At 44.3% G+C, this 25,473-nt stretch overlaps 1 protein-coding gene across 1 annotated transcript in view; it reads right to left on the reverse strand.

Annotated features, from left to right (window-relative positions):
- Positions 1–17,310, reverse strand: part of ZC3H18 (zinc finger CCCH-type containing 18) — a 104,717-nt gene extending 87,407 nt beyond the window's left edge. Inside the window, exons 1-2 of the mRNA XM_075282133.1 lie at positions 17,097–17,310; positions 580–1,360 (exon numbers count right to left, since the gene is read on the reverse strand). Of these exons, the coding sequence (XP_075138234.1) occupies positions 580–1,347 (768 nt within the window). The 5' untranslated portion in view covers positions 1,348–1,360; positions 17,097–17,310. The remainder of the gene's footprint in view (positions 1–579; positions 1,361–17,096) is intronic.
- Positions 17,311–25,473: the final 8,163 nt, after the last annotated feature.

Raw genomic sequence — 25,473 nt, forward strand, 5'->3', positions numbered from 1 at the left:
CCTCTCCCAGCCTATTTAAAAAAAATATTTTTACGCCCATACAACCTCTTTAAGGCTGAGGCCCCACATTGCAGAAACACAGCTTTTTTGTTGTTGAATTTTTTGAGCCAAAATCATAAGTGGACTGAGCAGAAGGTAGAAAACCTTTCTATAAATTTTTACCATTTTTTCTGTAGCCATTCTTGCCTTTGGCTTGAAAAAAAAAAAAAAAAAAAAAAAAAAAAAAGCAGCAAAAAAGCTGTATTTCTTCTTCTAGGCCCCACATTGCGGAAAAAGCTTTTTTTGTTGCAGAATTTGTTGTGGATTTTTGAGCCAAGGCCAAGAATGGTTACAAAAGGAATGGGAAATATATAAGAAGTTCTTATATTTCTACTTTCTGCTCAGCCCTCTCCTGGATTTGGCTCAAAAACCGCAACAAAACCTGCAACATAAAAAGCTGCGTTTCCGCAACGTGGAGCTTCAGCCTTAAGCTTCATAGTCGGAGTATTCATCCTTGGACTAATCGATTAATGTTTTGCTATATAAAATGATCAAGAAATACAATTTGCAGTAGAATCAAACATGAACCAAATCACTCACATCAATTTCCCCTTCATCAATCTCTCCATCATCCTCCTCCTTCTTTTTGTCCTTTGGCTCCTCATCCTTCCCACTCTCGTTCTTCTCATTGATTGGTGAGCCTGCCTTCTCTTTCTCGTCTTCTTCATCAGCACCAAGTTTTTCTTGATCATCTTCCTGATTGGGTCCGGCAGGTTCTTCCGGGACCTCTTCATCATAATCCAGCTCATGCTCATCCAGTTCTCGTGTCACAGAAGAAGCTTCATCATGAAGGTCATTGCCCTGTTCATCATCATCCGCAGTTGGAGAATGGTGAATGTCTTGGTTGTGTTCACTCTCTGAGCATGGCGATCTAATCTCACTTAAGTGATCCTCATCATCAGAAGGATGTTGAGACCTAATAGAACATCTTTCGTGCTCTTCTGAACCATCTTGGTTTCTTTCTGCTATGTCCAAACTACCTTTTTCAGCTGGAGGTGAATCAGGAGAGTCTTGGGGCGGTTTAAAGTTGGACCCAGGCATGGCTTTATCCTCCAGAAAAGATTTTGGGGAATGCTTATTGTTTGAGAAGGGGGAAGAGTTATCTCCTGAGCCAAAAAAAGGATCTGCAGAGTCATGAGGTGAACTCTTTTCTTCTAATGGACTGGTGTGACCCTCCTCTTCTTCCTCTCTATCCAGTTCATGCTCTGAAGACTGATCCCTGTCATCATCTTCCTCGTCATCTGTCAGTTCAGGTAAGATTTCTTCAGGAGACAGCGGGTCCTGTTCAGGACTATCTGCTGAAGCCATCTGTCAAACGTACCTGGGTAAAAGAAAAAAAAAAGTCTGAAAACCAGAAATTTAATACAAAACTATAGAACACAGCTCACTGACTAACATCGATTAAAGGATCCATAGGATAGGTCATCGGTATGAGATCAGTTGGGGTCCAACATCTGGATCACATTCCTATGAAGTGTTTCAGCACCCAGGTAGCATACTCCCACCCAAGTTAATAAGAGCATAGTTGCAGCTCAAGGTGCCACCTCTACAGTGTACAGAGTTCCACACATTATATATAGATCCAGGCGTCGGACTGCAACCATGTGCCGCTTTATGTGGACATAAAACTTTAAGAACACTAACTTACCCAAGTGATTTTCAAATATATAAAATTTGGTGAAAACTTGGAAACATTCGCTGTTTCCTCTGCTTTTCAGATAGTCATATCAATCAAATTTCTTTAATAAATGTTATTTACCAAGTCCCTGCTTTATGTAGGTATAATTTTTTAAATGTCCTTTAATTTTTTTAGGATAGTAGAAAGCTCAGAGAAAATTCTAACATCAATTTTCAAGAAAATTCTAAAAACCTAACGTATATACTCGAGTATAAGCCGAAAAAGCCCCCCCTTCGTCTTATACTCGAGTCAATAAGTTTTCCCAGTTTTTTGTGGTAAAATTAGGGGCCTCGGCTTATACTTTAGCATACACAGTATTTGTTTTGCATTTTAAGTTATTAAAGATTACCTTTTAACACTTCCACCAACTCTTTACAACCCTCAATAGGCATTGCACCACTGAATCCAGCACAGATGCAATTCTCTTTCTAGCCCCACCATTCCTGACCAATTTCTGCAGTTAGTTTCAGCCCCCCAAAAAAGTTAATTAGGTTCTATACTGTCAGGTGGGTGGTCCTGAGCTGACTGCTGAAGTAGAGAGCCTAACTAGCAAATTGGGTGCTCAGAATTGATGGGGGTTAGAGAAAAACTCTAACCGCACCAGTGTCAAGTCTGAGAACATTAGTATTTAGGGGGGAATGTCAAGTCTGAGAACATGAATCAAGATTCTTATACTTTATATTGTAGAAATACTAATTTTTCCTTAATGAGGTTGCATGGATCTGAGACAAAGGATCTTGAAGCCCAGAGGGAGCTTGTTTACCCTGCCTCGTGGTGAAGTCTTCAGGTTACAGCAAGGAGGTGTCTGGCTGGACATTGAAGTTTGGAGCCAATGGGAGACGGACAACTCAGGAATGCCAAGGGGGCAGTGACCCCTCCTTTCTTTGTCTCTAAAGTGTGTGTAATTTCAATAAAGAGTCAGTGATGCTGAGATGGGCGAAGAGCATGGCTGGTTTGATACGGAACTCTGTGTCTGTCTCATTATTAGCGATTTGTGCACAAACATGCTCATTTAATTTGGACTGACTGATTGATCTACGATATAGTCAATTTGACTTTAAAACCAGAATAAGTGGAGCAGCAAATATTAAAGGATGCAAAGAGTTAGAGTTAGAGGAGATGATGAAAGGTCCTGTATATCAGAATCCCCTCCCCCCTACTCCTATATAGATTTGATCAGTAGCAGAAGGAAACAGATAAGTGAAGAATCGGGTACATTTCTTTATCCTATATTACAACTTCACTTGCACTATTGATTTATAAATAATACATTTAAGTATATTTCAACATCTATCAAGGGGTAAAGTGATTATTTTGACCCCAAACATTCCAAAAATAAATGTGCAGTGCAAATTGATAAATAAAAATTAAAAATTTTCCAGATGAATTCTGTTTCAATGCCCATTGTGTCATGGTCATCTTGTGCTAAAGTGAAACGTCAGATATCCAATTATTATGGTTGGTTTCCTGATTTTAGAAAACCTACATGTGGCCCCAATCTTTTGCCTGGGAATAATGAAGGGCTCAGAAGTGAAAAAGGAATAGGTGTAATTTAGTTATTTACACTGCATTAGTGGACAGGCTTCCTACTGCAGGATGGCTCCTCCGTCTTTTCTGACTGCTGGCGCACGCAATAGTCCCAGTGCTGCTCTGTAGCCAATAATCGACCTCTACTAAGCAGGCGTGCGAGCAGCAACCACACCTGCGCAGTAGAGGTGGATCGACGGCTGCAGAGCACAGAGCAGCGCTGGGACTATTGTGTCGATCAGCAGTCAGAAGAGAGAGGAGCCATCCTGAGCCCTCTCTCCGTAGGTGTCCCCCAAGGCTCCGTCCTAGGATCCCTCCTGTTCTCCATCTACACCCTTGGCCTGGGCCAACTCATAGAACCTCATGGTTTTCAATATGATGCCTTGGGGTAACCCTGGACTCTGACCTATCCTTCAAGTCACGCATTCAAACCCTCAACACCTCCGGCCGCTTCCAGATCAAGAACATTCATCGAATCTGCTCCTTCCTCACCCCTGAAACTACCAAGATGCTCGTCCATGCCCTCATAATCTCCCTCTTAGACTACTGCAAGACCCTTCTCCATGGAATCCCAGCAAACACCCTCGCCCCCCTCCAGTCCACCTTAAATTGTGCTGCCCGCTTAATTCACCTCACCCCCCATTCTTCATCGGCTGCTCCCTCTGCCAGTTCCTCCACTGGCTACGTATAGCCCAGCGAATTGAGTTCAAGCTACTAACGTTAACATTAAAAGCGATCCACAACCTGGCCCCTCCATATATCTCTGAACTAATCTCCAGCTACCTGCCCACACGTAACCTCAGATCCTCCAACGACCTCCTACTCTGCTCTTCTCTGATCCGCTCCTTACACAACCGCCTCCAAGATTTCTCCCGTGCATCCCCCATACTCTGGAACTCCTTACCAAGACACATAAGACTGATCCCCACAATCACAGGATTCAAGAAGGCCCTGAAGACTCACCTATTCAGGAAGGCCTACAAACTCCACTAACACTATCACCGCACTGCCATCTGTACAGTCTCCCCCTCTCCTTCTGTCTCTACCCCCCTTCCCCCATAGATTGTAAGCCCTCACGGGCAGGGCCCTCTACCCCACTGTGCCATGTGCCAGACGGTCACTGTTAGTATTATATCTACCTGTATGTTTTGTGTATTGTATGTAAACCCCCAAATGGGGGAGGGGGAGAGAGAGAGGAGAGACAAGAGAGAGGCGAGAGAGGCCCTGAACAGTCAAGGCACCGAAGACCACTTCCCACTGGTGGGAACTACCAACCAACAGAGGGGAAGAAGGACCTCCCTGGGAAGTTCCTGGCGAGAAGATATGCCAAAAGGTCCTCTCTGAGAAAACTAGGAGGAAAGGGAATCAGGCAGTCAAGGGCAGCCGGATAGCTGTCCCAGCGGGTAAGAAACGTTAAGTGGAGAGGACAAAAGCGTTCCTGAAAGGTAGGTTGAGGGCATCGTGTCCAAGAACAACATGCCAAGGGGGAGCACCTGCGAAGGTGGGACACAGAGGACCTTAAGATCTTGGCTTCTGGGATGAAAACCACGCCCCGGAGCCTGCCGCGGATCATGACCTGGAGTCCACGTGATAGGGGGCACGAGACAAGACCCTTCTATACTGATGGGCCAGTGGAACCAGCGAGGAAGGACCAAAGGTGATCCACAAGCTGGTCAGAGCGTCTGACCTGGAAAGGCCCCACCAGGAGGTCGTCTAACTAAGGAACAAGGCAACGCCTCTGGAGCGGAGGAAGGCCATGACAGACGCCATCATTTAAGTACCTACCCAGGGTGCAGAGGCCAGCCCAAAGTGGAGAGCAATGACTGGAAAGATCAACAGTCCCCTGCAAAACACGGAAAATGCTGACAGCACAGCGCAATGATGTAGATGGACAAAGAAGTTGCCCATCTCAAAGAATACCACCACAGACATGAATGAACCTGTTGACCCCTTTCAGGTCCATGATGGGACAAAGTGGGGCTGTCCTCATTGGGGATGTAGAACAGTTAGGAGTAGTAACCCCAGATACGCTTTGAAGCGGGAACAGGGACACTAACCCCCTACCGCTGGATATCGAAGACAGCCTGACTGACAAAGATACTCTGACGAAAGCTGGAGTAGGCGGACGACGTCACCTCTCAGGCCCAGGACCCAACGTCCCGCCACCTGAGAGGCCCAGAGTGGAGGAAAATCTTCATGCTGAGGAGGGCTAGAAGTGGAAGGCCTGGACGACTTGGTGCAGGAACACCAGGCAGATCTGAGCTGTTCCTAGAACAGAAGAACGGTGGTGCTTAGAATGCCTCAGAGGGAGGAAAATTGTATCCCCCTCCCTGAGGCGCAGGGATAAGCCTCTCAAGGCCCTTTACAAAAATTCGCCCTGTTCAACCCGGAAAGGGAGAAGGGCCACAACAGCCTACTTGAGGGTGAACCCAGTGTTGCAAAACAAAACCAAACGGTATGACGAATAGGCCGCTGCTTGGCAGACACCTTAGCAGATCTGGAGGCATCACCATGAACGTGGAAGTGTTCAGGCCCTATCTGGGGAGCACACAGAGGAAGGGATGGAGGACCGTGAACTGTAGGAAGACTTCCTGGTCCTTTGGTAAGGACGGGAACTATGAGGGTGTGCCAGGAGAGCCCTAGAAGCCGCTGGCTGAGCAGCGATCTGGGAGAAACAGCCATTCCAAGTTTCCAGTACTGACTGGCTAAATCTGGTCAGGACACCATGGCAGAGGAGAGGGAGGCCACCCTATCCAGGGAGGATGACCCAGAGAGAGGCCAGGAGGCTCCAGGGCTGGATGAGCAGATGGGCTCAGGCTGTCCGCATGGTACAGCGGGGGCAAGTATCAGTCAGCCCTGGAGTCTCCTGGCACCAAAGGGGTCGAGGGGCAGGTTGGCTCTTCACAGGAGGTCATGGCGGAGAAACCCCAGGAAAAAAAAAGGTGGGAACCCAGAAGGGTAGCCTACCAGACTGCTGGAAAGGATGACTGCTCGCTGACTGCTGCAGGCAGGCTGCACAGAGAGGAATCCCAGGTGCTGTGACTCCAGGAGAGGATGTAGAGAGTAGTTCAGCAGGAAGTGAAGAGTTAAAAACTCTTGAGGTGAAATGAGGTCCTTCCCCTTCGTTTTCTGTGCAGAGAGGCTAGAGGGGACAACCCAGGGGAGCCCCCTGACCAATGGGAAGACTAGGAGGGGCCAGGAAACCCCAGGGAGGGGAGGGTCTAGTTGAGGCCTAGGAGTCGGTGAAGCCGGGGACCTCTAGTAGATGTCGCGGCCGGCAGCCTCGGCAAAACGGAGGCACCGGCTGGACCTGCATGTGTCGGTGGAGGTGATCGGAGGCCTGGAACTGGGGTGGATGGGAGAGGTGAGTACTGATAACTCCCTCCCTTTCCGAGGAATGAGAGAGACACACACACACACACCCGGTAGGATGGCAACGGAGACTGTGAGAAAAATGGGACCGGGGGCGCCATGTTCTAATCTTCTCATACTTGCCCTACCTTGCGTTTTTAGGCGCCGCAAGGTCACCCCCCCCAGTGGAACCTCACATGTGGGAGTGGGGTTACCGGAATATCCGACCGCTGATGCAGCAAGCAGAAAATGGGGACCAGGTGACCGGCGAGGTGCTCAAGAAGAGCGCTGCTCCCGCAGGGGGTGCCCCGTACACCTGAAAGAAGAAGGAAAGAAAAAAAAGAAAAAAAAAAGGGGGGGGGGGGCAGACACAGAAACCTGAGTCAGGTCGTGTGTGCCTTCCAAGACACCAGGTTCAAACTGAATTCATGAACTGTGGCACGGTACAGCCTGGAAGTGGAGCCAACGACTTTTCTTTTCCCTAGTGTCTTTCTCCTAGCGGCCAGGTGGATACCCATGGTGCGGTGTCCTCCAATGAAATAAGCGAGAAATTCCACTTTATGCTTATCCTGTTAACAATGTTATATATGTGGATATAATTGGTTTGGAAAACAGCAGGGTGCATAAGGGAAAAAGCGACCTCTGCTTTAGAGCACAGATTGAGACAGTATGTTTTTTGAACGTATGCCTCATTTACAGAGCCCATGCACTGCAAGGAAAAGTGTAATCCCTCCTGGAAGTGAACCCATTTTGGAAACTTCCCCCCTTTGAGGAATTTATCAATTAGTCTGGTGAGCAATGGTTTCCAAGAGTAATAATAATAATAATACATTTTATTTATATAGCGCCAACATATTCCGCAGCGCTGTACAATTTATAGGGTTCAGATACAGACATACATAACAAAGAACGTCATTTCACACAATGGGACTGAGGGCCCTGCTCAAAAGAGCTTACAATCTATGAGGTAGAGAGGGTGACACAAGAGGTAGCAGGGGCGGCATTGCTTATACAGTGTTCAGACAATTTTGTGCATTAGGAATTGTGATAGGCTTGTCTGAAAAGATGCGTCTTTAGTTTGCGTTTGAAACTGTAGAAGTTGGGAGTTAATCTGATTGTCCGGGGTAGAGCATTCCAGAGAAGTGGTGCAGCTCGGGAGAAGTCTTGTATACGAGCATGGGAGGTTCTGATAATAGAGGATGTAAGTGTTAGGTCATTGAGTGAGCGGAGAGCACGGGTTGGGCGGTAGACAGAGATGAGGGAAGAAATGTAGGGAGGTGCGGCATTATGGAGAGCCTTGTGGATGAGAGTAATAACTTTATATTTTATTCTATAATGAATAGGCAGCCAATGTAGCGACTGGCACAGACCGGAGGCATCGCTGTAGCGTCTAGCCTGATAGATGAGCCTGGCCGCTGCATTCAGAATAGATTGTAGAGGAGAGAGTTTAGTGAGGGGAAGACCGATTAGTAAGGAATTACAGTAGTCAAGGCGAGAATGAATCAGAGAGACAATAAGTGTCTTTAGTGTATCTCTGGTAAGGAAAGGGCGTATTCTGGAGATGTTTTTGAGGTGGAGGTGACATGAACGTGCGAGTGATTCAATATGAGGGGTGAAGGAAAGGTCTGCGTCAAATATGACCCCAAGGCAGCGGGCATGCTGCCTAGGAGTTATAGTAAGGCCTGAGACTGCAATGGATATATCAGGGACAGATCTGTTAGATGGTGGAAACAGTAGTAGTTCAGTCTTAGAGAGATTTAGTTTCAGATAGAGCGAGGACATGATATTAGAGACAGCAGAGAGACAGTCACTGGTGTTCTGTATGAGTGCAGGGGTGATGTCACGGGAAGATGTGTATAATTGGGTGTCATCAGCATAAAGATGGTACCTGAAGCCAAATCTGGCGATGGTTTGTCCAATGGGGGCTGTGTAGAGAGAAAAGAGCAGGGGGCCGAGGACCGAGCCCTGAGGAACCCTAACAGCAAGGGAAAGAGGAGAGGAAACAGAGCCCGCAAATGATACACTGAAAGTGTGGCCTGAGAGATAAGAGGAGAACCAGGAGAGCGCAGTGTCATTGAGGCCAACTGAGCGGAGCATAGTGAGGAGAAGTTGATGGTCAACAGTGTCAAAAGCTGCAGAGAGGTCCAGAAGAATAAGAAGAGAGAAGTCACCATTGGATTTAGCCTTTAGTAGATCATTAGAGACTTTTGTGAGAGCTGTTTCAGTAGAGTGCAGAGCGCGGAAACCAGATTGTAAGGGGTCAAGCAGAGAGTTAGCAGAGAGATAACGGATTAACCGAGAATAAACCAGGCGTTCCAAAAGTTTAGAGATGAAGGGGAGGTTAGAGACGGGTCGATAGTTAGCAGCACAGGATGGGTCCAGGGAGGGTTTTTTCAGTAGCGGGATTATAACAGCATGCTTGAAGGAGGATGGGAAGATTCCAGAAGAGAGAGAGAGGTTAAATATTTTAGTAAGGTAAGTAGTGACAGCAGGGGACAGAGATTGGAGAAGGTGTGAGGGGAAGGGGTCACTACTGCAGGTTGTGGGGCGAGATGAAGAAAGTAGCTGGGAAACTTCCTCTTCTGTGACAGGTTCAAAAGATGAGAATGGACAGTCTAAAGTGCGGCTGGTGAGGGGATCAGTACTATCGTAGGTGTGGGAGTCAATGCCACCTGGGGCTTGGGCAGTAATTTCCTGACGGATCTTATCAATTTTATCATGGAAATACATGGCCAGGTCATCAGCACTAAGGTCTGTGAATGGCGTCTGCACCTTGGGTGTGAGTAAGGAGTGAAAGGTTTCAAAAAGCCTTTTAGGGTTGCTGGAGAGAGAAGAGATGAGGGCGGTGAAATAGTCTTGTTTGGCAAGGTAAAGGGCAGAGCTATATGTTTTAAGCATAAACTTGAAGTGGAGGAAATCTGCAGGTGAGCGTGATTTTCTCCATAGACGTTCGGCACACCTAGAGCAGCGCTGAAGAAATCGTGTCTGTGGCGTGTGCCAGGGCTGATGCCTCCTATGTGGGACTTTACGAGTGGAGGGGGGAGCAACCTCATCCAATGCATTTTTGAGGGTATCATTATAGTGACTGGTGGCCAGATTGGGACAGGAGATTGAAGAGATGGGGGACAGGGAGGACTGTAGATACACATAGTGATGGTGTGCGCTATTCATGAGTCCAGACAGAAAGGGATTAAAAAGGTTGTGCCATTATGGACACTTACCTCCTGTCCTGTGGATACAGGATAGGTGTCCGATCGCTGAGTCTCCCAGTGATCGAGATAGGGTACCGAAGTCCGCTTAAAGCCTCCTTGTGAAAGGATAGCCAGTGTACTTTTATGACCGATGCTCCATTCACCTCTATAGGGCTTCCAGGCCTTTAATCTCTGGCAGCGCCCGCAGAAGTGAATGGAGCGCTGGTCACCCAAGAACAGCATGGTGACTCAGTGGTTAGCACTGCAGCCTTGCAGCGCTGAAGTCCTTGGGTGAGAATCCAGCCAAGGACAACAACTGCAAAGAGTATGTATGTTCTCCCTGTGTACTATGGTTTCCTTCCACATTGCACGCATACTGGTAGGGACTTTCAGATTGTGAGCCCTATAGGACAGTGCAGACAAGATCTGTAAAGCGGTATGGGATATAATGATGCGATATAAGTAAGCAAAATAAATAAATTAAATTCTGGACAATTGTCCCCTACCTTGTGGATAGGGGATAAGTGGTTATAACAGGACAACCCCAAGAATATGCAAACTGAAGTATTGTACATAAAGCTCTGCTGTTGCAAAACCTGTTGCTATGAAAAGTAACACAGAAAAACCAATGACAACAAGAAGTTGAAGGTGGTTATTATGTGGCAGATTTTAACATTGTGTGGCAGCTAGCCTGTAGTCTAACCCTCAAGTTATGCTTTAATTGTTTCTGTTCACTGACAGCGTGCAGACATTTGGAAAATAAAGTGAAATTGTGACAAAGTATAACAGGACGCTGCTAAACATATTGTTATACTTTTGCAACAATTTACTTAAAGTGGTTGTCCAGGAATTTCAGCAATCTCAAAGGAGGCTGAAGAAGGTAAAACAACACCCCCCCCCCCCCCAAAAAAAAAAAAAGTACATACTCCCAGCACTCCATGGTCTTCAGCCGCACATAATGAAGTCATTGCTGGAAGTCCTGCACTGCAAGTGACCACTGAGACCATTCAGTGGCTACAGAAAGGCAACCAGTAATGTAAGTACTGTAAGTGTTGTCTCCAGTTCCTTTGCTTTGGCCGTTGAGGCCACAGCAGTTAGGTGCAGTATAGGACTTCTGGCAGTGGCTTAATGGCACATGCAGTAATGGACAGAGGAGATGAAGACAGGAGAGTATGATTTTTTTTTTTGTTTTGTTTCACCTTCCTCGGCCTCCTCAAAATTACTAAAACAATCCAGAGTTTCTTTTTCTTTTCCAAATAGACATAATGTGTGTTTACCTTTGTTCTTGTTCCTGAATTACATATTTTACTCTGCTGAGACAGAGCTATTGTTTACCTTCTGCATCCATCCCTGTTATCCACCTGCTTTTTCTGTTAGCTCCCCCCCCTCCCATTCCCTAGCTTCACCTCTCGTGCACCTTCTTTTTGATACCTTGTTAGACTTGTTTTTGGTGATTTAACAAAATTTCTATAGAATTCTTAATGTTAAAAAACAAACAACCCCTTAAATTGTTCCTGTGTATTTACAATTCAATAGGTCTCCCCTGGCCTGTGGGTCACCTAGGTTAGGCTAGGTTCATGCCAATACCATTTTATCTGTTAGGGGGAGTTCACACGGTGTAAAGTGGCGCGCAATCTGGCATGTATACGCGTGTCAGCAGTTTGCGCGCTCAAAAAGAGCCCATGGATTTCAATGGGAGTTATGATCGTATACGGCGCGTAATTTTGCGCCCGCAAAAGTGCAACTGGTGAACTGTACCATGGCACATTTTCAGATCATAGGATATGCCATCATGTTATGATCAGTCGGAGTCCAACCTCAAGGATCCTAGAAGCTGTATTAGACAACCCGATCTCCTGTGGCTGTGACAAAATTACGCGCCGTATACGATCGTAACTCCCATTGAAATCAATGGGATCTTTTTCAGTGCGCAAACTGCTGACACGCGTATACGTGCCAGATTGCGCGCCACTTTACACCGTGTGAACTCCCCCTTATTCTTATGTCTTAGGACCAGAAGGACAGATTGAAAAAGTAATAGCTGGAGCACCATCCGTTTGCATCATTCACTCTTAAGCCACTCATGTTAAAAAAAAAATGAGATAACAGCTAGCTTCACTTCAGAGGGAAATTTCTGTAATGAAAACTAGAACACTGGATTTTAAGGGTACAGCGATTATACAGAATACACAGGTCAGGGAGACTGTCTAGAGGAGCAACCCCCAAATTATCAGCGTATTTGTGGTACATTTTGTGAATATAACATAAATGAGTAAATTGAAAGGACCCCTTTTTTAGTGGTGTTCTCTCTTCTTCAGAAATCCAAGCTTCTTCAAACTAATCAGGTGAGAAACAGAAATTTCTATTGTAAGATAATTGATCCCTCTGGTAAACAAATCCAAGGAAGCCGTAAAGCCCCAGATGCACCAGGTCCCTGCACTGAGGAGTAGAGCTAGGACAACACCAGACAGAGGAAGGAGGTCACAGCTACTGATATAAACACTGGGTAACAAGTATATTCACACAGAATAAAAAAGTAGTCTGCTTTCCTGCAATTTCAGTAACTACTTTGAATAAAATATGAATGGTGTTTTCCTGGTTACATGGGCACAGCTCTCTGCAACTGGTGAACTGTACCATGGCACATTTTCAGATCATAGAATATGCCATCATGTTATGATCAATCGGAGTCCAACCTCAAGGATCCTAAAAGCTGTATTAGACAACCCGATCTCCTGTGGCCGATTGCCGATCAATGAGAAATGCATTGATAGGTGATCATTTGCATTGGCCTTATTACACAGGTCGATGGAACCTGAATGGTGGAGGAACAATCTCTGCTGCATAGATTATTAGCAGCACTGGCCTGATTACACAGCAATGCACTGCCGATAATAATGCAGAAAAGATGCAATCAGCTGACCAACAAGTGTTCACTTGAACATCAGCAGCACTACATGATAGAGATATTCTTGGCTACAAATGTTCCTAAGAATGCTCGTTGCCCAGAAAATCAGCCCATCTGATAGGGTGTTAAAGGGAATCTGGGACACTAACCCACCCAAAAGGTCCTTATTGTCAAGGGTTTAGTCTCCCAAATCAAGCTGTTATAAAGCAATATGCAGCTGCATAAAAAATAAAAAGTTTTACAGACACCTATAGGGTATACTCCCCGAGCCGGAGCAGTTCTTCAATATAACCAGAGGAATACACCTTGGCTTCAATGTGCATGCGCTGAAACTCTGTAACATACACACTGAAGCTGGGACATACATCACAAAAGAACAGAGCAGGAGCATCAGAAATGAGTCGGATGAGCCTCATCTGTAAGTAAGGATAAATATTTTTTTTATTTTTAATGCAGCCATGGATTGCTTTATAAACAGGGAGATATGGAATAGTAAACCCAGGTATATAAGACCCTGTGGGGATGCTAGATCTCACTAACCTTTAAGACTAAAGAGGACACAGTGCGGCTCTGTTTGCACAGCAGCGCCAATAAAATGAACAGGACTGGCTGCAGTTTACAAGTTAAAAAACCACAGCACTATATAAACCCTTCTTCAATCTTAGAATTGAAGAACAACCCCACCAATCATAAGGTTTCACGCTACCAATAATGTATCTGTTTATGAACTATGTTACCATCATCACATAAACAGGATGGACAATTACTAGGTTAATGCAGAGATTTGACATCCATATTGATATCACTATATATCAGTTCACAAATGGTTACCTTTATGGACAATATGTTATAATACATACATGTAAACAGAGCTTCTGCAGGTAACCTGAACTGTAAGTTTATAACTGCATGGGGAAATGCAGGACAGAAATTATAGGTGTCAGAGTGGGCAAGAGCAGTGCTCCTGAAGTGCACCCACTGCCTCATTTGTATAAGACTTTGAAGCCGTTTTTATCCAACACTACAAGTGACAAATCTAATAAAGGCATGTGGTTTACCAGTGTAATGTGCTCTGTGACACAGTGGAGAGATCTGAATATGCTCGAGAGAGATGACAGACTCTTTTTAAGTATTATGGGCTCGGTGAAATGTCTGATTGCCTTAAAAAAAATCCCTTTTAAATTACACTTAAGGAGCTTGTCCGTATAGAAGAATTGCAGTCTATAATGGCATACAAACGTCACAGTCTTGGAATCCTTTCCCACTCTCAGTCAAACCACTACAATAATAAGATTTTGTCTGCTTTTATTTGAATAGGTGCAATCTACACTGTAAAGAGGATGTGCTAGAAGTTTTCCCCAGTAAAAACAGCAGATATCAATGGGTTCAGTTCATCGTGCAGAGAGCTGAATTGTATTAAAGTGTTTTACTAAATGAATCACCACTTTATAATGAATCATGTCTTCTACTTCATAAAGCCAAACCACATCCAGCCAAGGCCTTGCATGACAGATCTATTTCAGAGAAGCTGTTTTGAAAATACTTTGCATGGTATGGCTGCACATGACCTGCTTTATTGACAGGTCTCTGCTTATTTGGGAAATACTTGTTTCTTTCAAAGCATTTTTTTTTTTTAAATCTATTAAAAAATGATCATACTGACCAGCAGAATAGAGGAATCCTGTCATTTAGGCATCATGGAATGCGAAAGTTGCTACGTATGAATAGAAGACAATTATAATAATGGTTTCCTTGACTGAAGAGCGTTCTCTTAACATTATGCTTACATATAATTTATATGTGTGTTACTGAAAATGTTATGATCCCCCTTGGCTAAACGTGTTCCTCAAAAAGATGACAAGAGGAGTATTTTTACTATGTCTGAAGAAAATGTAGGGTATACAGGGATGCAGTGCACAGAGAGCCTGCAGAACAATCTACTTCCAGAAACACTGTCCTTGTCCTAATGTTTACCTTTAAATCTATGGGTGACATTGAGAAACAATGGAGGATTATTACATTTTGCAGCATGGTTGGGGATGAAGAAATGCCAAATTTTCTGTATCGGAACTACTGAGGCAATGTCTGACAAATACGAATGCCTTCTAGGTGGCATAGATACTAGAGTATGAAACGCTCTATCATGGATGTTGAGGTTTGCGGTACCTAATATGTCTATTAGCCATCTCCCTCTCCTTACTGACATAACATGGACATTCAGCTGCACATGTGGTAAGAAGGTTGCAGGTGCTCTATAGCAGTGTTTCTGCGGAACACATACACCATGAGTACACCCACGACTGACAAAAGTACTGCTTAGAATAAGACTGAAGCAAGTGGAAAGTAAGGTACATTCTCACGACGGAAAATAAAGAAAAATTTCTCTTTGTTTTCCACCGCCTTATGTAGCCATAGGACATTGGCATTCCATTGTGGCCTTCCACTGCTGAGTAGGCCAAATCAATCGACCCAAGCAGCAGGGAGTCTGGAGCCACAGAACCTGCAGCTAGATCGAGTAGGACACTGAGTTTTAGGCTGATAAAAATCACTGCACACACCGTTAGGTTCTTTAGCAAAACACTGCAAACATTATTTAGTTTTTTCCAAAATGAAGGAAATGGTTTCATACATCACAACGCCATGTTATATATGTAACAGTAAGTATTGTAGGATCAAAATATTTGTGTGAAAGCTTTCGTTCAGAATTATAAACTTCCTCAGGCTTGATCTCATTGGTGATGCAGCGGAGTGTGTAGAGGCGCTGGTGGCCAATGCAAACACCAACAACTCTACACACTCCACTGCATCACCAATGGGATCGAATTCATAATTCTGAACGAAATGTTGCACATGAATATTTTGATCCTACACTATTTTCTGTTACCATATATAACATGGCAATGTGATGTATGAAATCATTTCCTTGCTTTTGAAAGAACAAAAACAAATGTTTGCAATGTTTTGCTAAAGAACCTAATTGTGTGTGCAATAACAATGGTACCGTATTCTCTCTTTTTAGGCAGTGGTGCAGGCACAAATCGGTTCTCCAACCCCTACAGCAGACAAAAACAATTCTGCCACACACACTTTTGCAGTGAAGAAATATTTTTAATGGTGATTCCAAAACAATAACAGAGGTTGATGGGCCATAGATAGAGAAGTAATAATGCACAAAAACAGACAGTACATCAATGACGGACGTTTCGGTCACAAGACCTTCCTGATGCTAGATCCACATAAATGGTACAGACAATGGTATATGGAAGCCCTCTGTACCTATGTGGATCTAGCATCAGGAAGGTCTTACGACCGAAACGTCCGTCATTGATGTACTGTCCATTTTTGTGCATTATTGCTTCTTTATCCATGGCGCATCAACCTCTGTTATTGTGTTGCAATCACCATTAAAAAAAAAAAAAAAATTATCTGCAAAAGTGTGTGCGACAATTGTTTTTTCCTAATGTGCAGGGATTTTTATAAACTGTGGAATGGGTTGGAGAAAACCTGAACTAGCACCATCACCAACATACTAATAATGCTGTGTTTTTCAGCGTCCTGCCGCAATCTTTGCCTCCCAATGAAAACAATGGGAGGCAGATTTGGGAAAGAATCTGTGTGAATGTATCCTAATTCTCTATTCATCACTCTGCTCTGGGGATCGAGCACTGACAACACATCGGACCTCAGAGCAGAGTGGGAAGTATTATATCTAACTCATCCCTATCTGGACATTATAGATCTGTGTGTGGGGATCACTATTTTCGCCACCACTTTGATTGGAGGAATAGTGCTACAAGCTTTGCTATTCTTCCCTTCAAATGTGACATAACTGCAAATGAAGCCTTACTTTGCTAATATTGATTATTTAATCGATACTTTGGGGGTACTTGGATGGAGTATTCCGACACGAGGTAGTCAGAACAAGGAGAGGGTTGGAGGGAAGCTACCAGAGCAGTATTCTATTTTGGGGTGATTTGGCTGTGCCATGGGCCCTGGCAATGACGTGGAACAATGGGGACAATTCCTATGAGATCATTTTGTTTCACTCTCTGAACTTCTCAGCAGGCAGCACATAAATCTATCCTGCTCTTGCAGTTCAAACTGACTTCTTGATCCACCGAGAATCTATGTACCACCCCTCACCCCAAAAATTTAAAGGTAAAATTACTGGGCCCCATATAGACTTGCAGCCACTTAAGACATAAAGAGACCCAATTATAAGTGTGAGCTATGAGACGGTCGCCATCATGTCGTCCTTGCAAAATGGAGGGGCCCCCAAAAGAAAGGGGCCCTCAAAGTAGGGAGAGCTGACACGGACTGAGATAGAGGCCATGACAGGAAACAGTACCGGTACAATCTAGTAGATACTGCTCAGTCTCCACTTCATCATACTACTGCTTACCTGAGGCAGGAGTACCGGGGACGAGGCCGGGCTCCTCTCTCATACACGGGCGACAACGAGTGACGGGATCCCGCTCCTGGCGCAGGCGGCCTTACTGACGTCATCACTTAGCGACGTCTACCCATTGACGCCATCACACAGCGACCTCTATTCGCCGCCGTCGTTAACCAATACCATGCTGGAGCGTAGGTGACGTCACCCTGATGCATAACCAATATGGAGGCTCCGGGCAAAGGGATAGAGGTTGAATTGGGGTAATTCCCTCAATAGCCCTACTTGAACGATTCATGGCCTCACATGTCTGAGTCTCTGTGCTGTGAAGATACAAGTGTGCTGGCATCACCGCTAGTCCCACGCCCACTCCCTGTCCTAATCGGCCCAGTGTTTCTTGCAGAACTAGTGCTAACATTTCCTGACCTAGTAGTCCCAGCAAAGTGGGGATAGCAGACTCCCTAACCAGCTTCAGCCTCACAGTGACCTCAGGTATAAGCCCCAGATATGGCGTGTACATAGTAAACGTGACCTATGTTAATGTGGAGAGCTTTAGTACATGGACCCTAGACTCATGTGGAAATCATTGTAGCATGGACTATATTTATTCTTTATTGCAGACAAACACCACTGGCCAGTTGTCTCTGATCTATCCCATCTGCAGGCATACACACTGCACATACCTATATTATATTTAGTTTTAGAGCACCATTAATTCCATGGTGTTGTACAGGGTTTACATACAATACTAACAGTGTCCAACTAGTACAATGGAATAGAGGGCCCTGCCCACAAGAGCTTACAATCTATGTTGAAGGTGGAGGAAAGGTCAAAGGGGAGGAGAACAGAGTAGCGCTGTTTGGCTTTGACAGTAGGTCATTTCTATCTTTGTTTAGGGTGATTTGGTGTGGTAAAATAGTTACATTCTTGAAGTTGATGACTGTTTATAACTGGAAGAGCTTTTCTTCCAGAAGCATTCTGCAACCCTTGAAGCACGTTTAATTTTTTGGTTTTTTTCGTCAAGACTATGCCAGGGTTGCCTATTGATTGGTCGAGCTCTGATGTGTGAGTGGGGCCTCTGAGTCAAAGGCTGAAATAAGATAAGATAATCCTTTAATAGTCGCACAATGGGGAAATTTCAGTGATACAGTTTCATAGATGCAGTGGCGTAACTAGGAATGGCGGGGCCCCGTGGCGAACCTTTGACATGGGGCCCCCCTTCCAAAGACCCCGGCCGACCTCCCCTTTTCCCTCGCGTTCCTGCCTGCACTGTTATGCCCCATACACTGTACACAGTATTATACCCTATAGTGGCCCCTGTACACAGTATTATACCCTATAGTGGCCCCTGTACACAGTATTATACCCTATAGTGGCTCCTGTATACAGTATTATACCTTATAGTGGCTCCTGCACACAGTGTTATGCCCCATAGTGGCCCCTGTAGCACAGTATTATGTACTGTACTAACCCCTTCATCCCTAGGCAGCAGGCAGCTGCCAGCACAGTACTGTGTGCTGACAGTCTGCCCTGCACACAAGGATTAAACTCATCAGTCTGCTGAGCTGCACTCACTCAGCTCTGCTCACTCCATCCCCAGGCATAGCTATCTTTCTGCAGGATGGCTCTGGCCCTCCCCCACTGTCAGGACACACACTGCTGAAGCTCTCCACGGCCTGGAACCCTACACCTCAGGTGGCATCGGGCCTCAAAAAGTAAAATTTATTGTTTATTTTCTTTGTCATATTAACTAGTGAGGGGGCCGGGGCCCCTGATGTGTCGGGCCCTGTGGCAGCTGCCTCTGCTGCTATGGTGGTAGTTACGCCACTGCATAGATGGTACAGTAGTATATAACAAGAGAGAAACACATACAAGCTCATGGCAGATAGAGAAATCCTACGAATCATAGCAACTAAAAAGAAAGAAACAAAGACACACTGCAGGATCATTTAGTTCTCTGTGTGAAGTGATGTTAATAATACAGCCGAATGTGGTTGGAGGACATGAGGAGGGGGGTCACAGCATGTAGATATAAAAGGCAGACATGTTTTTGCAGAGGTGGGGACATATGCAGCTATCACGATAACATGTGGCAGTTCCTTTGGTAGGTAGTGAGATCTCCTGCTCACAGCTGATAGTTCGGTATCTTGCATCAGCGCTATTATCCATTAACCACAAAAAAAATGCCCCAATAATGGTGGTATTGTAGAACAGTGACAGCCTCTGTGTCTTGGAGTGAAGATGTGACAGAAATTGAGGATTGTCTGAAAGAGATAAAGGAGCCTGGGAAGCACATTCATCTTTAAGAGACTGATACAGCCCACCAAGGGAAACCCTTGTTATCTCAACAGTTTAAGTCAGTTTGTATAGGTTTAAATGCATGGAGGAGGTTAAGTGACTTTGGGGACCAGGTAAATGGGAAGGAAGAGTGAAGCCAGTGGTTGCGGGAGGGAAATATTAAGGGCTGTACTTTTGGTGAGGTTTATTTTATAATTACTAAAAAAGACTATATGTGGCAATTTCCCAGAGGAGTGAGGGGAGTGACTTCAGAAGTTGCGTGATGAGTACAAGGACATCTGTGAATGCTGAGATTTTGGGGTGGATATCTCGAACGTGCAAGCCCTGTACATCTGGGTTGCATCTATAAGCAACTAACAGGTGTTCAATCACTATGGCATAAAGGAATGGTGAAAGAAGGCACTCCTGTCAGGTACTATTGTGGATAGAGAATAGAGGTTGGGCCAGGGGTGAACCTGCTCCTTTCGCCGCTCGAGCGAAGTACAGAAAGCTGCCCCCCCCCCCCCCGCCGGAGGAGGGAGCGGAGTGGGGCGTGGCTTTGCAGAGGGGGCGTGGCGCCTCAAAAGGGGCGTGGCTTAGCGCCAGCAGAGAGCAGGCCCGGAGACTGCCTGCGCTCTGCCTGAGCGTGAGGGGAGGCTGCAGGAGCAGTGCTGCTCCAGTGGCCTCCCCAAACCACCGCTCCGTGCTATGCCAGTCCAGGACAACTTGTCCTGGACTGGCTTAGGTTAGCAAAAATGCCGCCCTCCCTGAGGCCCTGGCATAGTGCCGCCTGAAGCGCTCGCTTCAGGTCGCCTCATGGGAGGTGCGGCACTGGGTTGGGCATATAATGCTCGAATATGTGTGAGCATGGCAGTGCCATCACCTATTTGGGTCATTCCATATCAAGTGAACTAATGATTTTTACCTCTATATTTTTAATTCTTTTGAGATTGTGTTATTTGGTAATGGTGTGTCAGAGAATGCAAAATGTGAAGAAAAAAAATTCTAGAAATTTTTTTGATTTTTAATTGATTTTCAAAGTTCAGAAAATGTGCGTATTTCTATGTTGCCTGCCTTTACATTTCTCCTCATAACTCAGGCTAGAAAAAAGATAGAGAAACAAAATAAACACCATTCTACTTTGAACTGTACAGGTTTTCACCAGATATGTCACAATAGTATCTTTGTTAATATTTTACCCATGCAAATGCAAAATTTTAAAACACATTTCCAAAAAAAACATTTAATTTAAAAATTTCCAAAAAATGCACATGTGCCTGCTATGCTCCGAGCCACATCTGTACCAAAATTCAACTTGGGATTGCGATGGGATCATATTTTAAAATATAATTATTACAGTGTCAATTCCCCAAAAATCTTGAATTCAGATCTGATCAGCCTAAAAGGTGTGGGGTTTATAGTTACCAAATAATCCAGGATTTTTAGATATTACTGTATTATCTTATTATATTACAGCTTAGGGGGTGTTCACGATAACGTTGGTGTCCGCTCAGCAGTGTCCGTGGCTATTGTCTGTACAAGATTTTAGCAACAGACACTCGCTGGTCCGTTTGCATTTTCCATTCATTTCAATGGGATTTTATCTTGTGTCCTTTAGTGTACGCTTGTGTCCTTTTACAACCATGTCCTTTTTTTCAAGCGGACAAAAAAATGATACATGCAGGACTTTTTTTTTTTTTTTTTACCATTGAGGTTTATGCGCAACGGACATATAATGGACACTAACTGATAGCCATCAGTTACTGTTTGTGTCCTTGACAGGCCAGCACTCTGTGAGTCATGTGAAGTATCTATCCACTGCAGAGTCACGAAGTCAGACAGAGCTTCAGAACTTTCATGTCCTGACTATGAGGAGGAGGAGAGTTTGTTAAAACATCGGTTACAGGAAGCAGAACCCATCAAAGGGACTCAGCAATACCACTCTGTCATTCCATGTAGTGAAACAGAAATAAAAACAAGGATTTTTTCATTCAACAATGACAGTGAAGTCCATGAAGTGGTAGAAGGTTGGCAATGGATGACATAACTAGTTCTGTGACCTGTGAATATGATCGGCGCTGATGGCTGACTACTGTACTCTCCAAAGATTGTGAAAATGAAGATGTAGAATTGACTTTTTTTTGCATCCTTCTGGTCCAGCAAGACTAGAATATATATCAAACCAAATCGTGTCCCTCCCAAAACAAAAAATAAAATTTAACTTTTATTGATATATTAAAATTGTCCTAAAATACTGTATTGTTCCCTATAAAAGAGAGCACCAATCCAAAAAGAACACAATAGTGCTATCTGGTCAAGTACACCAATTGTAATTTTAAAGCCTCAGTACTAAACCATGAAAGGCACTATGGGGTTAGTTTTGCTGCTACAGATAACTAACAGCTCTTAAACACCTTATGACAGCACACCTAAGTCCTGGAAAATTGTCTCCAACAATTATCCAGAGACAACTCTCCCTGTCAGTTATAGCGCTGTCCCTAGGTTCAAAGGGCACCTGACCGGTACATGGAGTTACTGCCTTGATGATTAGCAGCAATTCACTCCTGTTAATGCAATAAGTCTAGTCTCTACACGTTTCGTTTTCCTATAAAACTCATCAGGAGACTTCACAATCCCTGCCTATTAAGTTCAGGTTCAAATTTTACCACCTAGATATTGGTGTGCGGTCATAACCGCAGTTCGCGGGACCCTTGTGGTGGGTGCCGCTACTTTCATAAGGTCTGACACTTCGTTAAGACTACCACGCTCTTATATAGTCCTTGAGCGAAGTAAGTGCCCGCCCCCTCACTGGAGCGTCCAATCGAGTATTGAGAGGCGGCTCCTAACTGTCACGTGACTCAAAGGGAGTGTCAATGGGCGTACTATCAGCACGGCTAGATGAAGATCGCGTTCGTTCATCGGAAGAGGGATCTCAATAGGTAAGTACAGTGAACATATTCAGACTCACAGTATTATAAATATGCAATCTGTATCCATGATATGAGCCCGTGGTCAGAATATTGATGCGGAAAATATCATTTCTTATTTATCATCCACATGGCATTTTAGTCTCTCTCCTAGAGCCAAAATAAAGGATCATTGTTAAAACTGCTAGCCTCACCCGCAGGTACAGAAAACGCAGGGTGTGAACAGAACTATCCTAGCATGTATTTTATTCTGGTTAATCGCTGCTATTAGATATGAAAAACGCAGGGTGTGAACTGATCTATATGATACAGAGTGACACCCTCCCTTTTTATTTCTGTCATAAATCCGCTCTTAAAAGTGGAAAACCAGATGTTCATATAGATAGTAAAACTTCATACTGATAGTCATCTTGCGATCCCAGGCCAAACAGTATCCTGACTCATGCGAATTTTCTGTCCATATTTGAACGATATCTAATTTTATAGCATCATAACTTTTGTTACTCATACATATATACGATGAAATGTATTTACCAGTCGATTAACCCTTAGTGATCTATTCTGTGTCAGTCCCCCCCCAAACAAACGTACACCACCGTAAAACAAAAGTGCGTGTACCTTGGTGCACAGTGGACCTACACTATTTAAAATATGTTCACTGAAAATAGAAATTAGACAAAAAGGAAATATTATCGTTTAAACCTCGAGGTTTAACTGATGCAAACTGGAATATCCAAAAGGCTTCACGGCGCAGGATGTAATTATCCCAATCACCCCCCCTATGATGTCTCGGAATACGTTCAATTACCTGGAATTTTAGGGCAAAGGGGTCCCCCCCATGACATTCCCAGATGTGCTTTGAAACGGGGGTATCAGTTTTCCTCACTACATCACCAACGTGGTCCAAAACCCTCCTTCGCAGTTGCCTGTGGGTCTTGCCCACATAGTTGAGTGGTCACGGACACGTCATAACATAAATTACCCCCTCCGTCTTACAGTTACAGAAGTCTTTGGTTTTATAGATTCTCCCTGTGGCACAGGCCCTAATATCAGTGCCTCGTTGTATATAGGCACAGGCCCTACATGTACCACATCTGTAAGTACCTGTCATGTTTGTCCTATCCAGCCAGGTATTATCCCTTCTGAGTGGGGGGAGGTGGCTGCGTGTTATCATATCCGCCAAATTTCTACCTCTACGAAAAGTGATTGAGGGTCGTTCAGGAATAACTTCCCGTACATCTGGATCCTGCTTGAGGATTCCCCAGTAATCTTTAATGATGTTAACCATCTCCCGAGAGAAGTTATCAAACGGACCAATAAGGTCCAGCACCATCATTTGTGTATCCAAGAAAACCTGATATTTAAAAATTAACAAAAATCAGATATTAAAGGGATTCAATCATTAAAATGACATTTCTTCTCCCTTCTTCTGGCACTAGCTTCAAACTTTTGGCCATGCGCAATCGGCTCTGCCGTCGGGCCTCAGGCAGAGCCATCTGCGCATGCCCGCGGCAATTTTCCTTTAAACTGGTGTAAGCGGCCATTTCAATGTGGCTGATTACACAGTAAGCTGGGGTAAGCAGCCACAAGAAAATGGCCGCTGGCATGTGAAGTCGGCTCTACCCGAGGCCCGACGGCAGAGCCGTCTGCACATGCCCAGAAGTTTGAAGCCAGTGCCGGAAGACGACGCAGGGAGAGGCTGTTCCAGGCGAAGATGGAGGCGGCGCTGGAGAGTTGTCTCGCAGCATTGGGGACACCCCTAGTGCTACGAGAGAACTCATTTGCATACAGAAGAAAACTACTTTTCTACCAAACTACGATTTCTACCAAATGGCTTTGCGGTGAAGACATCTAAAAGGTAGGAGAATAGCTTTTCTTAAGGCTATTCCTACGTGTTAGGGAGCCTTCACACAGAGCTTAAGCTCCACTCATTCTGAACGTAAACTCGTTCAGAGTGAATAGCGTAAAAAACATCCCATTGACTTGAATGGGTGTCAGCATATGCGCGTATCACATTGAAAGCAATAGGTAAAAAAGCATCCCATTGATTTCAATGGGTAGCGCGCATATGCCGGCACCCATTGAAGTCAATGGGATCTCTTTTTTACGCCACTCACTCTGAACGAGTTTACGTTCAGAATGAGCAGAACATAAACTCCATGTGAAGGCTCCCTTAGGGACAAAAAATGCCATTTTAATGATTGAATCCCTTTAACTCAGGTGGAGCCGAACACCATGACAGGCCGGACATACTCTGTGACACATTGCTAGTAAGCGCTTATAGACTAGATTACATTTCACTCACTAGAAGGGACAAATTGATGATAAAAGGCCAGTAGTTTAAAAATGTCCTTTTAATTGTTTGATTAGTTTATAGAATGAGGATGTAACTACTGGACTATTCTTCTTAATAAATTACATGTTTAGTGATATAATTAAAAAAAAATTGTTACATGTAGAAATAGGTGTTACAAATATTGGTTCTTTTAATCTTGTTAACATATAATTAGGATGAAACTGTATTTAGATAATTCCACTTGAGGATATGATCAGCTTTTTTCTTTTGGTTTGTTCAATGCATTCAGGTTGAAAATGCTGAACTAGTTGTGTTCTGATGATAAGATGTATTTGTTCTGGCACTTACAGTATTTGTTTTTTATGTTTCTTTATTGTTGCATATAAATGTTGAATTCAGCAAGTTGTAATTTGAAAAGAAACAGAGGAAGAAGTTCACACAAACATAAAATCAGATGGTTCAAGGCTTAAAAAAAAAAAAATAGATCCCATTTTGTCCCAAGTATAACCAAGAACACAAGTAACACACATGCATTTTTTTTCACAATTTTAAAACATACGTTTTTTTCACAATTGCACTTCGAAATTTTGAATTTGATTTTTCCATAACAAAATATAAAGAAACATAGTCTTGTCCACCTTTCTAAGGGCCCGTTCACACAGGCACAGAGGGGGCGGAATATGGCGCGGAATCCACGTCATAATACGCTCCCTCACAATGGTGGTCTATGGAGACCGCTAGCATGCCGCTAGCGGAAAAAAAACACGACATGACCTTTCTTTTGATGGATTCCGCCTCAGAAAGGCAATACAAGTGAATGGGAGGCGGAAACCGCGTCACGTTTTTTGCCAAGAAACGCGACCAAAAACCGCAACACTTTTTTTAT

This window comes from Leptodactylus fuscus, chromosome 7 (assembly GCF_031893055.1).
Source record: "Leptodactylus fuscus isolate aLepFus1 chromosome 7, aLepFus1.hap2, whole genome shotgun sequence".
Taxonomy (NCBI): Eukaryota; Metazoa; Chordata; class Amphibia; order Anura; family Leptodactylidae; genus Leptodactylus; species Leptodactylus fuscus.